Genomic DNA, 16,339 nt, shown 5'->3' with positions numbered 1-16,339 from the left:
CGAAAGTGAGGCGGAAAGAAACGAAATTGAGAGAACGAATGAAAGTAGAAATGGCGTGGTGCAGAAATCGCAAGTAAAAAAAATCTAAAGAATGAATGATAGCGAAAAAAGAATGACTGATGGCGAAAGTTGGACACATGTTGGAACGAAAGTACTGAACCAAAGAAAGATGAATGACAGTAAAAGTGAGAAGAATGATAGCGAAAGTTGGACGCATGTTAGTCCGAAAGTACGGAAACAAAGAAAGATATGTGAAAGTGAGAAGAATGATAGTGAAAGTTGGACGTATGTTGGACCGAAAGTACGGAAACAAAGAAGGATGAATGAGAGGGAAAGTGAGAAGAGGGGGTCGAGAGTTAGAAAGATTTCATGATAGAGTGAATGTGTCGCGAGGTTCAGAAGGTGAATTGGATTGGATGAAGCAAGAAATGAAATGGATGCAGAATGAAATTAAGAGAATTCAGGTCAAAACTATTAAAATAAATCATGATGGCATGAAAGAGTTAACAAAAGATGAGCGAGTGGCGTTGTATGGCGACTCCATTATTAAAGGTGTGCTAGAGGATAAAATGCACAAGGTATGTTTTCCAGGCGGTAAAATGAGTAGAGTGATTGAGGCGGGAACGAGCAAAAGAGTTAATTGTATTAATTGGTACGAATGATTTGAGAGAGAACAAAGAGCATGTCAAAATGAATGTCAGGAGACTGCTTGGAAAGATAAAGGAGAATAGTGTGACAGGAAGGGTGGTCAGTGTGTTGCCTAGGTATGATTGTGGTGAAATGAGGCGGAGAGCAAGGATTATGAATGATATTCTGGCTGAAATGTGTGAGGAGATGGGAGTACAGTTTGTTAATGTGTGGAATGAGTTTGAGGGACGAAGTGAGCTGTATGGGAGCGATGGACTGCATTTGAGTGGTTATGGTGTGAGTCGCTTGGAGAGACTGCTGCTGGAAGGTAGAGAAGTGAATAGAGAGAATGAATCAGATCGAGAGGGGAGTGATGTGGAAGAGCAGGAGAGTAAGACAGGAGAGATTGAAGGAGTGGAAATGAATGTGGAAGTGAGTGGTATGAGTATAGAAAATGAGAGAATGGGTGTGCAAGAGCAGCAGGGAAACAGGGAGGCTCAGGGTGGACAGGGATACACAGCGTGAGAAAGGTGGATGCTCCAAGAGGAGGTGAGAGAATGTGTAGGCAGGAAAGTAATGGGATGATCAGGGATCAAAAGGAAACAGATGGAATTGCAAAGGGTTCTAAAATGAAGAAGCAGAAAGGGAAATGGCCCCAGTCCAGCATGGAGAGATCACATCGAGTGAGTGGTATCAGTGGAACTAGCTATAGATCCAGAAATGAGTTGTTGTGTTTGTATACCAATGCTAGAAGTATAAGAAACAAGGCGGATAAAACGGTTGCACTAATTGCATCTGTGCACCCAGAGATTGTCGGAATAAGTGAGACATGGTTAGATGAGGATGACATCCTGACAGGAATAGAGATGGAAAGGTATGATGTGTTTCGTGAGGATAGAAGGGGTAAAAAGGGAGGGGGAGTGCTATTGATGATAGAGAAAGAGTTATGTCCATACAAGGTAGAGATGCAAGAGGGAAATGGGGCCAGTGGTTTTGAGGCAGTATGGTGTGAGATAGAGGTGAATAGAATCAAATACTTGGTGGGATGTTGTTATAGACCTGGTAATGTGGATGGTGGTGATAGTGAAATGTATAGTCAAATAAGCCAAGCAAATAAGAAAAGGGTGATCGTTATGGGTGATTTTAATTATGGCAATATAGACTGGAATGAAGAGATAGCAACTGGAAGTAAAGAAAATGAGTTTCTTGAGTTTTTGAGGGATAACTACCTCAGACAGTATGTAACAGAGGGCACAAGAGGATTAAGGGTCTTGGATTTGGTCATCTCATCGGAGGATGTAATTATCAATGAGGTATCAAATCATCCACCAATTGGTGAAAGTGACCATGAGGTGATTACTTGGGTGGTTGCCAGCAGTGCAAGGACCCCTGTGAAAAAAGGGTATATGTGGAACTACAAGGGGGGTGATTATGAAGAGCTCAGAAGACAGCTTGCAAGTGTAGCATGGAATGAGGAGTTAGCTGGAAAAGAGATCAATGCAGCTTGGGGGATTTTCAAAAAATATTTTGTGGATGCAATGTCTAAATGTATACCACGGGTGAGAAGGTTAAATAAGTTAGGTGTGAGATGGATGAATAAAGAGATTAAGCATGCAATACAGAGAAAAAGAGCATTGTGGAGGCAGCATAAGAGAAGTGGAAGTAACCAATTTCATGAGTTCTACAAAGACCAGGCAAGGAGAGTGACTTGGTTGGTGAGAGTAGCTAAAGAGAGCTATGAACAGCAGTTAGCTAATGAAGCTAAAAAGAATCCTAGGGAGTTCTTTCGATATGTAGCCAGCAAAAGAAAGAATGATTATGGAAGGATGACATTGATTGGAGGAAATTGTATAAAGACAGCTGTTGCAGAATGTGTGGTGGAGATACTTAATGAGCAGTTCATAAAGATCTTTCAATCTTGTGAATGTGACTTCATGGAGAGATTAAGAGCAGTTGATGATGGGGAGGAGAGACTGACTGTAAGTGAGCAAGAGGTGTTTGGGGAGTTGAGTAAACTAGATGTAAATAAAGCTGTGGGACTTGATAATATATCACCGCGTATTCTGAAAGAATGTGCCAGAGAGTTGACACCTGCCTTGACATATTTTTTTAATACAAGTCTTGCACTTGGTCAAGTCCCTAACGAGTGGAAGGAGGGCAAGATTGTGCCACTTCATAAAGGAGGTGATCGAACTCAAGCATCAAACTATAGGCCTATCTGTGTGTCAGGTGTTGTGGTTAAGTTGTTGGAGAAGCTTGTGAGAACTAGGATCCAGAGTTGGGTTGACAACAATGGTATAATCTTTGATGGACAGCATGGATTTGCTAAAGGGAGGTCGTGTTTTAGTAATCTACTTACTTATTACAATAAAGTGACTGCTTCCTTGGACAGAGGAGAAGGATACACAGTAATATACTTGGATTTTGCAAAAGCTTTTGATAGAGTACCTCATGATAAGTTGATAGGCAAACTAGAGCAGATGGGGTTGGATATTAGATTAGTGCATTGGATTGGAGACTGGCTATCTGATAGGTATCAACAAGTTGTGTATGGGGGAGCGATATCCAGGAAAAGGAAAGTCACTAGTGGAGTGCCTCAGGGATCTGTTTTAGGGCCATTACTATTTAACTTGTATATTAATGATATTGGCGAAGATTTGGATGGAGATATTCAGTTGTTTGCAGATGATGCAAAGTTGGGACGAACCATAAAGAGTAGTGAAGATGTTGTGGCCTTGCAAGAAGACTTGAATAAATTGAGTGATTGGGCAAGCAAATGGGGATGTGAGTTCAATGTTGCAAAATGTAAGGTTTTAAAATTTGGAAAACAAAGATGGGATGCAGAATTTATGCTTGGTGAGAATATATTGTTGGAAGTAGAGGAAATAAGAGATCTGGGAGTGATAGTGGATAAGGATCTAAAATTTAGGGGACACATCACCAAAATTGTGAAGACAACACAAAGGCTTCTGGGAATGATGCGGAGGACACTGACGTGTAGAAGTAGGGAGATTCTTGATGTTCAGTTGTATAAGGCTTTGATTAGGTCACACATGGACTATTGTGCCCAGATTTGGTCACCTGGTTTTCAGAACGATGAAGTGATGTTGGAAAGGGTCCAAAGGTGACTGACTAAGGTAGTTTCTGACCTCTGGAATGTTGAGTATGAGGAAAAATTGAGAAGATGTAATTTGCAGAGTCTGGTGGAGAGGAGGAAGAGGGGAGATATGATAGAGACCTACAAGTTGGTAAGGGGTTGTTATAAGATCAATGGTGGAGAAGTTCTACAGAGAATAGTGGGAGATCAGGGGAGAACCAGAGGTCATCCCTGGAAACTGTATAAAGAGGGTGTGAGTAGGGGAGTGAGAGGCAGGTTTTTTTCATGCAGAGTTGTGAATGATTGGAATGCCTTGCCTGAGAGTGTGGTGTCTGCAAGGAGTTTGAATGTTGAGATGTGTGTGAGATAAAAGGACCTCCTAGATGAGTCTTTGACTCCATGAGGTCTTGTTTAATAATAATACAATCTTCATAAGTCTCCTTGAACCCATTAACAGATAAATCACTCACAACTGACTCTGGAAACCCATTCCACTCATTCTAAACTCTTCAAGCAAACAATCTAGTCCTCAAATCCCTACTAACCACATCTTAATTCAACTTCCAGGGAAGTCCCCTTGTTCTGGTCCCCTCCAGCCAAGTGCTGAAACATTTCCCCTGCATCAATCCTATAAACCCTTTAAGCAATTTAAATGTTTCTATCATATCCCCTCTTTTCTACTATCAACCAACTTCTGCAATCCACATACCCTCATCTATCCTCATAGTGAACATTCTACAGTCCACTCACCATCTTGGTCACTTGCCTCTGAATTCTCTCCACTGCTTCCTCATCCCCAAGAAACCCAAGAGATCAGGTTTCTTGGGGATGCATCTGGTCAACAACTTCCCTATCTCTATTTGTTAAAGTGTTCTTCAACAGGCAAGTAATCTTATGGGCTACCTTAACAACATGTCCTCTAAACTTTAACTCACCGTCTACCACCACCCCTAAATCTTTAGTTTCATCTATTTCCTGGAGTACAATGCAATCAATGTGATATATAGCTTGTAATCTATTTATCCCAAAATGCACAATTCCACATTAAACTTACACCCATTATCTTTAGCCCATTCTGACAGCCTATTTAAATCGTCCTGCAAGTCTCCACATCGTCTTGATTAATTATTACTCTACCTAATTTCGCATCATCAGCAAAGAACTGAATATTTCCTTTCATGTTATTTCCTATATCATTTATGCACAAATTAAACAGCAATGGTCCAAGGACCCACACTACAAGTCACCTGTTTTCACTTCGATTCGGCCTCTCCATATACAACTTTTTGATATCTGTCCAGCAACCACCCTCTTATCCACTTAACCAGTGTCATATCCATCCCCATTTAGATTTCCATGTGGTATTCCATCAAATGCCTTTGCAAAATCTAGCAGAATCATCGTGTAGCCATTTCCTTTATCCAACTCGCTGTTATTCTATTATAAAAAAGACCGTAAATTACTAAGGCATGACTGACTCTTCACAAAGCCATGTTGCCCCTCATACAGTATCAAATTTTTTCCATCCATTCTTGAATTCTCTTTTTGAACAATTTTTCCAGTACTTTTACCACCATGCCTCATGGGTGCCTTCACACAAACTCACCTGCTTTCACTCTAATTGCTTAATTTTTCCTGAATTTGCACTTCAAAGCTCTTTCAAGACACCTAACACCAAAACCATTTAGATGCAGTCCATCAGCATTGTACAAATCCTTCTTTCTATCAAACACAGACACAGATCCACAAATCCTACATCATTCCTTCTGCCCAACCTACATATAGCTACTACCAACACCCTCCTCCTCAGCTTGCCTTTATCATAGCCAGGATATCATAGGTATGGTAGGAGACAATCTTTACCTTCTTGCTCTTCAGTTTTGCCTCTTCTAACAACTCCTTTACATCCTCCCTCATAGAATACTTGTCTCTCAAATCATTTGTGCCAACCAAGACAATTATTTTCTTCAAATTACCTTTTTTGCATCCAGATGGCATTACTAATATCATGAATATCTGCGCCAGGGAAACATGATTTTGTCACACTTTCATTAAGTCCTCCCCTAATCACGGAGTCTCCATATATAATTTTCTCCTTAACTTGTTTTTCTTTTTGTTCACTTGGTCTTTATTGTTACTTTGATCACCTGCCTCTTTCTCTTTTCAGCCCTGCTTAATCTCTTGCCGCTTTGCAATTTTTCTTTAAGCTTTGTCCTGTGTAGGATAATATTCAGGTGTGCCATTTTTTTATTAATATCTATTTAGTTCTCCTCTATTTCACAGCCATACATTCAGCATTAATAACATTATTTTCTATCCAACCATCAGTACTGTCCAATCTACTAACATCTGCTACATTCTCATCACATAATAGGCACTCACTTCATTTCAATTTATTTCCACGTATCCTTTAATTTTCATGATGAATACATTATGCACTGCACAAAATCCTGCAAATTCAAATCACCTGACAACATGGTCTTTGCTGCCATTGCTTTATCATGCATTGGCACCATACTGAATACTGTATTTAAACAAAAAAATAGAAATAAATACCAGGTTTATTTACAAAATAAATAGGTCATTTAATTAAGCACTCATTGGATATTCTTACACTGGTTGGCCGAGTGGTTAGCGTATCAGCTCTCCAGCCAAAAGGCTGTGGGTTCGAATCCCACTGTGGGCACGGATGTTTGTGATTGTGGGTGAAAATACTAGTGGTGGTGGCCAGTGGTAGATGGGTTGGTGTATTTGAGGTTCGTCGTAGTTGGCGGATTGAGTGGTGGAGACAGAGAGTTGTAGAGTAAGTCCTCCGTCGATGAGTCTTTGGACTCCCTGGAGTTGTCATGTAATAATAATATTTTCAACTAAAATACAAAAAAAAGTTACTTAGCCTTCAGGAGTGACAAATCCGCTCTACACATACAATATGCCACCTCCACACAACTCTGACAAGCATCTGGTAACTTTATAGGTCAGTGCAATCAATGTCTCAGAGGCAAGCTCTGTTTGCAAAACTTATGTAAAACATGGATATCACGTACTCTTCCCCAGCTAATGATTGTAAAAATGATATGATTTCACTCCCTATTGGTATTCATCTCTAAATTCATCTCAGATTTGTCCTTTGGAAATGTCATTACTCATTTCAGATCTAAGTTTTCAACTCAAAATTTAAAAAAAATAAATAAATAAAAATTCTTAATTATTCTATTTGAAGTCAGAAATTACTCCAAGAATATCCAAACAAATAATTTAATTTATCAAATATAACTTATACTAATTATATACAAATTTATTTAGTACACATCAAAATCAAACTGTAAATTAAGAAACTGTGCAATAAACAATGCCCCACGATGAGTGTACCAACTCCTTGGAGGTTGCAATAATAATACACTGCATGCCTTGAATACATTCAGTATCGAAGAACTCACCACCTAAGTATACAATAGTCGAACCATGTGGGTGCTCATGGACAGTTTTATGTTGTTTATCATCTTATTATGATTCTCACGAAACAGTCAAAAATGTCATTTTGCTGGTCCTGTATATACAGTGATCAAAATTAAAGTATACCTGTTTAAGGCCTTGTGGGGCATCATCCAGTGATCCAAATGCTGTGAAACTCTGCTGGAATACATTGTGCATCAACAGAAACAATGACTGAGAATAAAAAATAGTTCCAAAATTCACCCCAGTGGCGTTGTAAACACCAAATGCATGGAATTTGCATATCACGCAACTTGGCAGGTGCCAGGATGGTTTAAAAAGATGGACACTGGATTTTTAACTTCATTCTGGTTGTTAATACCATCCACACTCATGGCACTAACCTCACCCAAACGTGCTCTGCTCGGGAAGCTATACTACCTAAACAACTACAATGCTGTTACTGTAATCAGTGAAAATCTTTGCCTGACTAAATATCAATGAGGTGCACTATTTCCATGTGCTCTGTGATGAATAATTAGTCATTTTGAAGAAATGGGATCATTGGGAGTCAGACCTGGCAGAGATCAGAAACCAATCAGTTCACAACAAGTGTTGTAAACTGATTTTGAAGTTACTACTTGAATGAAGTTGCTACTGCCATTGTTGAGCAGGCCAGGAATACCAGTCTTGGTTCCTGAAGTGCATGTACTGTATCAAGACACATGGATGTGCCTTACACAACTATCTGAAAAATTATATGGAAGATTCTGCATTTCTACCCATTCAAGATAACCCTGACACGAGCTACCTACTGAACTTTGAAAGTCAGTTTACATTCGCTTTAACATTCCTCACTTGAGTGGAATAGGACGATGTGTAGCTATGGATGATTTTGTGGGAAGATTAGGGGTCACTTTCCCTTGAACAGAGCTGTAAATACCGACAATTGCCGGGTATGAGCTACACAAAACCAACATGCAATCCAACAAATTCCTTTGCATTCACCCAAAGTTACTGTCTGGTGTGGGTTTACAGCTTTGAGGACATTCACAAGTGAGGTCCTGTAACCTGCTCAGTTATGCCAAGAGGTATCACAATATGATAAACAATTTTGTTGTGCCAAAGCTACTGCAGCAGCACCTGTGCATTGATTCAGTAATTTCCATGCAGGATGGGAGACTCCTCCACACATCGGTTGATCTGTACAGGAGGTTGTTCGAGAATATTTCATGAGAGCCAGAATGATCAGCTGTTTCCCACTGCATGGCCACCTTGTTCATCTGATCTGACCCCCCCCCCCCCATGACTTCCAGCTCTAGGGATTTCTCAAAAATGGTTTATCAGGATCATCCTGATAATTTGCCAGCACTGAAAGACAACATTAAGCAGCATGTGCACAACATGTCCCGACCAGCTGCATTCTGCTGTTGAACACTCTGTGCAAAGGATGCAGTTTGTGGCATACCAGGAAGCGCAGCACACTGAACAGTACAGTCTGTGAATGCATAATGGAAGTGAATAAAAATGCATTATGTTTATGTCCCTTCTCACACGCACACAGTAAAATTTCTACATCGACATTCAGTACAGCATACAGCACCCTGGTGGAGAATTTTGGAACTACTTTTTTTTCTCAGATATCGTGTTCACACGAAGCACAATATATTCCTGCAAAGTTTCACAGCATTCAATCACTGAATGGTGCTCCACAAGGCCTTAAACAGGGATACTTTAATTTTAATCACCTGTACTTGACTAGTTTTTGTTTCTCTTTGGATTTTAAATTTTTATTTTTCAAAATTTTTTTGTATTTTTATTCTTAATTGTTCAAAATCTATAGTCCATTTGATTCATCATTTCCCTGTTTTCTGATTCTATTTATGTTTCATTTTTGACTATACTATTATTAAATATACATATTTAAGTTCCCATTATTATTATTATTATTGTTCAGGCCTTCATGGAGTCAAGAGACTCATCCCATAATTGAGCTTCAATTTTCAACACCTTTCTCTCACTGTACGTTTTTGGCTCAATCAAGTTTGGCTCCAAATATCTGGTCATTCCTACCTTCTAAAAATATGCAGCCAAGTATGTCTTTTTAATTAGTCCCTTAATATAAATTAAAAGTTTATATTAGTCATTTAACTTGGCCTGGTTGGACAAGCAGGACAACTCCAGTCCCTAATAATCTATGTTTGATTATTATTTGTTATTGTCAGCAATAGCATGAAACCTAGTTTCAGAAAACTTTTATATTATTCGTGATTGTCTTCACTATTTGCTTGTGCCACTCATCTAAAATTCTCCACTGACTAAAGAAATTAGTTTTGGAATTGCTCAGCTGGATGAAAATAACAAGTGCTAAAGTCAGTCACATATACTCTAAATTACATTAATTCTTGGCCACTTTCATATTTTCATCATTTCACAATGCAATATATAGTCAGTCCTGACTATGGGTATACAGTGTGAAACTACTTTCTTCAAACATTCCTTGATCACCTATGCACTACCACTTCTCCTGTCCAAATTATTATGCCATTGCACTGCTGAAAGCTGACTCCTCAGCTTGTCGTAATCACCTTCTTTGTAATTAATTCCACATATATTCCATGTCAAGATTACATGATCACTTTCCCAAAGTAGATGCAGCATGGCTAGACAGGTTACTGTTAAATTCTCTGATGCTACAGCCAGATCAGGCAACTAAACCTCATATCTCCCTCCATTACCTACTGTCCAAAGCAATTATCTCTTAGTAACTGTATAAACTCCTCCCCATCTATGGTCTCATCATTGTAATCTCCCATAATAATCACTCAAATATGCATTCAATGCCAATTTGCCAATGGTTGCCATCTACAATCTGCCTTATACCCTCTGGATTATAGCAGCAACCAATTACACCTAAACCTCTTTTTATGCAATAGATACGTTCCTAAAAATTATGCGTAAATAGAATTTGCGTAAAAAGAACTACTGACTCCATAGAAAAAGTGAAGATTGGTTCCAAACCTGAAATATAAGCAAAATAATGAACAAAACAAACGTTAAATTCGTTAGGATCATAAGATTTTTATTTACATTTCATGGAGAACACACATACATATAATGAATGTTAATAACTTCAAAAAAAATCCATTTCAGCTGTTTGCTAAGGATTCTATCAAAAAATTATGTTATTCGCTATCAGTTTCTGACGATAAACGCAAAAGCTTTCGTTTTCGTGAGACTGTAATATCATTAGAACTACTAGATATAGTATTATAGTCATCGACTTCCACCTCAACTTGTAGAATTCTTCTTGTCATGTCTTGAGCAAAAATACCACTGGTTGTTTCAGTAGTTTTAGGCATGAACTCAGTTATTAATCACTGTGCTGATGCTTTAGATAAGTCGGGATATAATTCTCTGTATGAAGACATAAACAACCTAAGCTCACGTGAAAACTTTCCAGCACGTTCTTCATTTAGATCATGTCGGGCAAAATAATTGCCTAAATTACTGGCCATTTTAAGACCTTCTTTAATAATATCAGCAGTAAAAGTAGGATTATCTTGATCATTATCATTAACTTCTTCGCTTTCAGGAGTCTCAGAAACAATCTCCACTATTTCGTCTTCGCTAAGAGGTTTATCAATTAACAATTCTTCGATATCTGCCACCGTAAGATCATTGAATCCCTCTCCACCAATTTCACATGCCAAAATCTTCTAGGTCGCATGAAAGAATGTCCAAGAAGTGGAAGAATTTTAACCCTTGGAATAATTAGATACAACATGAACCAGTAGGTAATAAAAGTGACTTAATTTTATGTATTATATTTTTAATAATTATGTGATATTGCTCTGAAGCAACATCGCTCAGATTTGACATGACAATTGCTGAATGTGTCTGCAGCATAATTTCATTTCTTTGTATGAAAAGCAACAAAACAATTTCTTGTAGGCACAAAACACAAACTAAATTATACTTTGTACATCTTACCGGTTGAAAATCCATTTTTGCAATGTCGGCATCAACTTTTTGCTCCATGAATTGACCAATGATCCATATCATACATCCTGTACAGGTACTGTTAGTGCTGCTGCCTTTCTCTTTGCCGCTGGTAGATCTACTGATGATCTTCCTGGCTTTCTTTTATTTGCTGAATTGCTTTAGCAGGGTTTTTCACTCTCCTATTTCTCTCTAATTAAGTAGCTCTCTTCAATAAATCAATCTTGGAATCTAAATTAGCACCATCTGAAATGTTTGGATTTCGTGGTGGCAAGACAGTTCCACAGCATTTATTTTTTCCATAAAAAGAAATAGCATTAAAATGCAGGCCTGGTAGGCTGAGTAGTTAGCGTATCCGCTCTCCAGCCAAAAGACTGAGAGTTTGAATCCCCCCATGGGCATGGATGTTTGTGATTATCTGTGAAAATACTAGTGATCGGCAGTAGATGCCATTGGTATAGTTGCAGTTCGTTGTAGTTGGTGATTGAGTGGTGGAGATGGAGAACTGTAGAGTAGGAGCTTCCCTCAATGAGTCCTTGGACTCCCTGGAGGTGTCCCCAGAAAGTAACTGTAATGGCAATGTTAACTAGAAGTAACATCAGCAGATAATACAATTTTCCCTCTCATAGCAAAAAAAAAAAAAACTTGGAAAATGATACTCAGCTGTTTATATATCAAGTCACAAAACAAAAAAAAATGGCAACACTGCTCTTCTTTTTCTTGCTCATCTCATTGAACAGAGTGGTGCCATTTATTAGCAAAAACGTAATTCAAAAAATTATTTCACTGTGAATCCATGAAGACGAATGTTGCCTGGAAGCAATAATGACAATAATTGGGTGGAAACACTTATTGGCATGGGAATAGAACAACTGTAAAGTTACATTGCCTGGGAGCAACACTGTCAAATAAAGGGATAAACATACATGATGGAGAAACAGGCAGACTGACAAACCAAACAAGCCACCTGGCCTAGATTTGTAAAAGGAAGAAAAAGACAATCATATCCTAAGTGAAAATTATTAGTTTCAACTAACACCAAAATATGTCTATCAATCATTATTGCCTGATAAAATTTTGCCTGGAAATGCAAAGATGGATTAACAGCACAGCAGTGTCTAATTAAAAATATACAAAGTAAATATCACTTGTGTGGGCATTTCATTGCCAAGCATGTCCTAGAGAATTGCTATATTGCAAGTAAATAAACATTGTGTTTGATTAAAAAAAAAAAAATTAAAAAAACAGATGGTTTTTACAACTTTCCCTCTCAGATTTTATATGCTATGGTAACAAAAATAATTTTAACAAGGATATTTTGGCGATAATGTAATCTCCCTTCCCACGGAAATGCATGGTAGTATTGGTAGTTGCTAAGAAAGATCTAAAAGATCCTTTTAGATCACCATCTCCATCAAAGGTTAGATACGGGATTAAAATGGTGTTACACCATTATATATATATATATATATATATATATATATATATATATATATATATATGTATATGTATGTATATGGTGTTACACCACTATATGTGTGTGTGTGTGTGTGTGTGTGTGTGTGTGTGTGTGTGTGTGTGTGTGTATATATATATATATATATATATATATACAGGGTGTTCGGGATAAATTTGACATATTTATAATTAATTATATTTTTCCGTAAGTTACATGTATTAACACACACTTCTCTTCATTTAAAAGTTTGGACCCTTCTTCATTCATATACAAGATGTCAGAAAGGATGGATAGCTGGAACCCACCTGAATCATGGAAGAGAATAACTTGTATCATGATGATTCGTGCCCGCCATCAAAATAAGGATATTACGACTGCTGCCCAATGCTCCCTGAATACAGTAAAAACAATCAGGCATGAACTAGAGACTTGCAATGGTGACTACGAGGATGTAGCAAGAAGAAAGATCCCTAGCAGACGATCTGATTGCGTTCGTACAGCAGAATTCCTCGCAAATCTGCAGGAACAGGTGTTGAAGAACCCTGGCATTGGAATTCGGGCTTTGTTCGTGGAGTTGCTAACTGTAGTCAAGCCCTGGATAACAAGGGTAGCCAATGGTAGGCCGTATGTATGGCAGCAGGATTCGGCCCCTTGCCACACCTCTGGGAAAAGTCAAAAATGGTTGTCTGAAAATTTCTACGACTTCACCAGTCCAAATGTTTGGCCTCCAAACTCCCCAGACCTTAACCCCATGGATTATTTTGTATGGGGCGCAGTTGAAAAAGACACCAATCGCACTTCCAGTAATACAAAAGCCCAGTTAATGGATAAAATTAAAACAGTTTTTGCGGCCCTTCCCAGGGAGACTGTAGCATCAGCTTGTTCGAGGTTCCGAAGCAGAATTGAAGCTGTGATCGATGCTAATGGTGGTTATTTTGAGTAAATCTTGTTGATAGTATTGTAATTAACTCTGCCTGTAATGTTTTTTTGTCAATTCATTAAATTTAATAGATACAAAGAAGATTTTCTTTTTCCTTACGAAACTGTCAAATTTATCCCGAACACCCTGTATATATATATATATATATAAAGACTGGACCTATCTCTCATATGAGGAATGCAGCAGAGGCGCAAAATAGGACATGGTGGAGACACATGGTAGTCAATCTCCTGGAAGGAGAAGAAGACACCTGACAGGACAGGACACCACTATGAAATGATCTTTGAATGTGCTACAATATTTAATTCATTAACTAAATTGATATTTGTTTAATTACAGATAACATGTGACTTACGCCCGAAGAAACAAATGTTCTTAATAAAATGTTTATGCATACCACTTGCTAAATAAATCAGTAGTTGTTTAAATTCCATGCAAGCCTAACCGTATATTTCACAGAAAGCTTAGCAGTTGCCGCAAAACTCCTTGTCAAGGAGATATTGCAAGAGGATTTTGACGTAATATAATATTGCTGCGAACAACTTTATATATGTGTATCCATATATAGTATTGTTGAGAAGAACTTTTTTTTACGCATCCTCTAGCTCCCACGGCGTTAGAAGATAAAAATTATACAGTATTATAAATGGCTCGCCACTCTCTAGTCAACGTTTAGCCTTACGTATCAAATGATTATGATGAAGTCATGAATCAGATATTATTATAAGGCGATGATTTCAATAATAACTGTTAGCTGACAATCGATATTAAGAACACAAACCTTATTTCAGAATTCATGCCAACGATGTCACTATCAAACAACAACACACCTACACCATCATACAATAAAATTTAAATTTCCGAAAACTATAAATTCAGCATAGCCTATTGGACAATTTGCAATGCCATATGCTTCGCCATCTATATTTGAAAAAGCTATTTTCCCACATTTCTCGTCCATTCCAAATTTAAAAAATAAAAAATAAAATAACGTGGAAAGTCCAACGTTCGTTCTCGAAGAATAAATAAATACGAATTAAACAAAATGTTAAATAAAGATCCGGCCTAATGACTGGATGCGATGCAGCATACAACGGAAATGGATACAGGGATACACCATGATATGTTTGTATTTTTTTCTAATGATTTTACAGAATACAGCTTGACAGCCTGTTGCATAAATTGAAGAATAGGGGATTGTATTATTATTATTATTATTTGATGCAAAAAAAAACATCCAAACACCGTCGAGAACTTAATTCCCTAAAACTACAATGCGAACTTTTAAATCAGCAACAATATAAAAAAGTTCTTGTCATAAATGGTCTTCCTAAAACTGCATCCACAGAAAATCTGAGACGCAGTTTTAAAGTTCCATGCAATTGGCAGATCCCCTACAGCATAACGACATTCAGACCGTAAATCGGATTCCCAGGAAGAACAAAAAACAAGGCTTGCTACCACACGCACCAGTTATAGTTCGTCTTATAAGCAAGTCCACAAGAGACAATTTCATAAGAGCCAGCAGAATGAAAAAAAATCAATTGCCAAGTACTTAAACGCGTTGCAAGACAATACACCAATCTTTTCATACAAGTATTTAATACCAGTCAACCAGAATATGTTGTACCAAGCAAGCAAAGCAAAAAAAAAAAAAAAAACAGAAAAAAATTATTAATTTTTGTGGACCAGAGACGCCGAGATATTCTTGAGGAAGTCACAAACCTCAAATTCGATACAAATCAAAAGCTTGGAAGACATAGATACGCTGCCAGAGTGAAACAAAAGACTCCTATTAAGATCACAAAGAATACCTCAACACAACAAAAATGAATGTAAACCATCATACAGATGTAATAACACTAGAATACATCAACAGTTGTAGTTTTGACTCGATCGATGCATGGAAACAACACACAGTACAAACGACAGGACTCTTCATCTTGCATATTAATATCAGAAGCATTAGAAAACATTGGTTAATGCTACAAGCTTATCTGAAGAATTACACCGTTTATTGATATATTTGTCCTAATATTAGTATCCGTTACTAATGATAAAGCAACTGCCTTCCAAATTCCAGGCTTTCAACAAAATAGATCCTGCCGCCAAACAAAAACAGGGGTGGATTATTAATATTTAACAAACATAAATTAATAGAAAAAGAAACTGTTTATCAGTTTGAGCATGCTGAAACCCTTTGTGTCGAAATCATTCATACCGCCAATCGAGAACACCCCTTAATATTAAAAGCTATTTACAGGCCACCAAACTTTAACGTCATAAAATCCCTGCACTCAATTACTGGCTTCATGTTAAGAATTATACTCAGCCGAATACCTAACGATAATCGGCGATATAAACATAAATATCGCAAACGAAAACCATAACAACACTCTACAATACCCAGATTTGCTATCCATGTATAACTTAATACTAACCATAGCATCATGTACTATAGAAGAAATAGTCAAAAATACTAATACTGCTTCCTGCCTAAATCATATAAACATTCCAGCACAACCAAATAGTTACACAGCAGCAGGCATAAAGTGTAAAGTAGCAGCCCATTACTTCACTGATTTAGGGCTGTACATTAAGACAATATCCATACAACGCTCCACATTAGAAAAGCAATACAAAACAATAATAGAGGAAGAAATAGTCTACCACGAAATAAGAAAAATCGACAGGAAACACATAGCATCACCAGATTTAAAAGATACCTTATACAACAACATTAGATTCACACCAGAGGAAATATATAAGACAGCTGCAAAAC

General features: G+C 37.6%; 1 protein-coding gene across 2 annotated transcripts in view; it reads right to left on the bottom strand.

Moving 5' to 3' along the window:
- LOC150106330 (protein regulator of cytokinesis 1-like) overlaps nt 1–14,448 on the bottom strand; it is a 253,410-nt gene extending 238,962 nt beyond the window's left edge. Inside the window, exon 1 of one of the 2 annotated variants that reach the window (XM_090392371.1) lies at nt 14,339–14,448. In XM_090392371.1, the coding sequence (XP_090248497.1) occupies nt 14,339–14,355 (17 nt within the window). In that variant the 5' untranslated portion in view covers nt 14,356–14,448. Of the gene's footprint in view, nt 1–11,149; nt 11,695–14,338 lie in introns of those variants that run through there. The other variant, XM_090392370.1, reaches the window with a different exon arrangement.
- Between the last annotated feature and the right edge of the window lie 1,891 nt (nt 14,449–16,339).

This window comes from Typopeltis vanoorti, chromosome 5, assembly GCF_054136105.1.
Source record: "Typopeltis vanoorti isolate ZY-2024b chromosome 5, IOZ_Tvanoo_1.0, whole genome shotgun sequence".
Taxonomy (NCBI): Eukaryota; Metazoa; Arthropoda; class Arachnida; order Uropygi; family Thelyphonidae; genus Typopeltis; species Typopeltis vanoorti.
The sequence above is the reverse complement of the archived record's forward strand: the minus strand, read 5'-3'. Positions and strand labels throughout refer to the sequence as shown.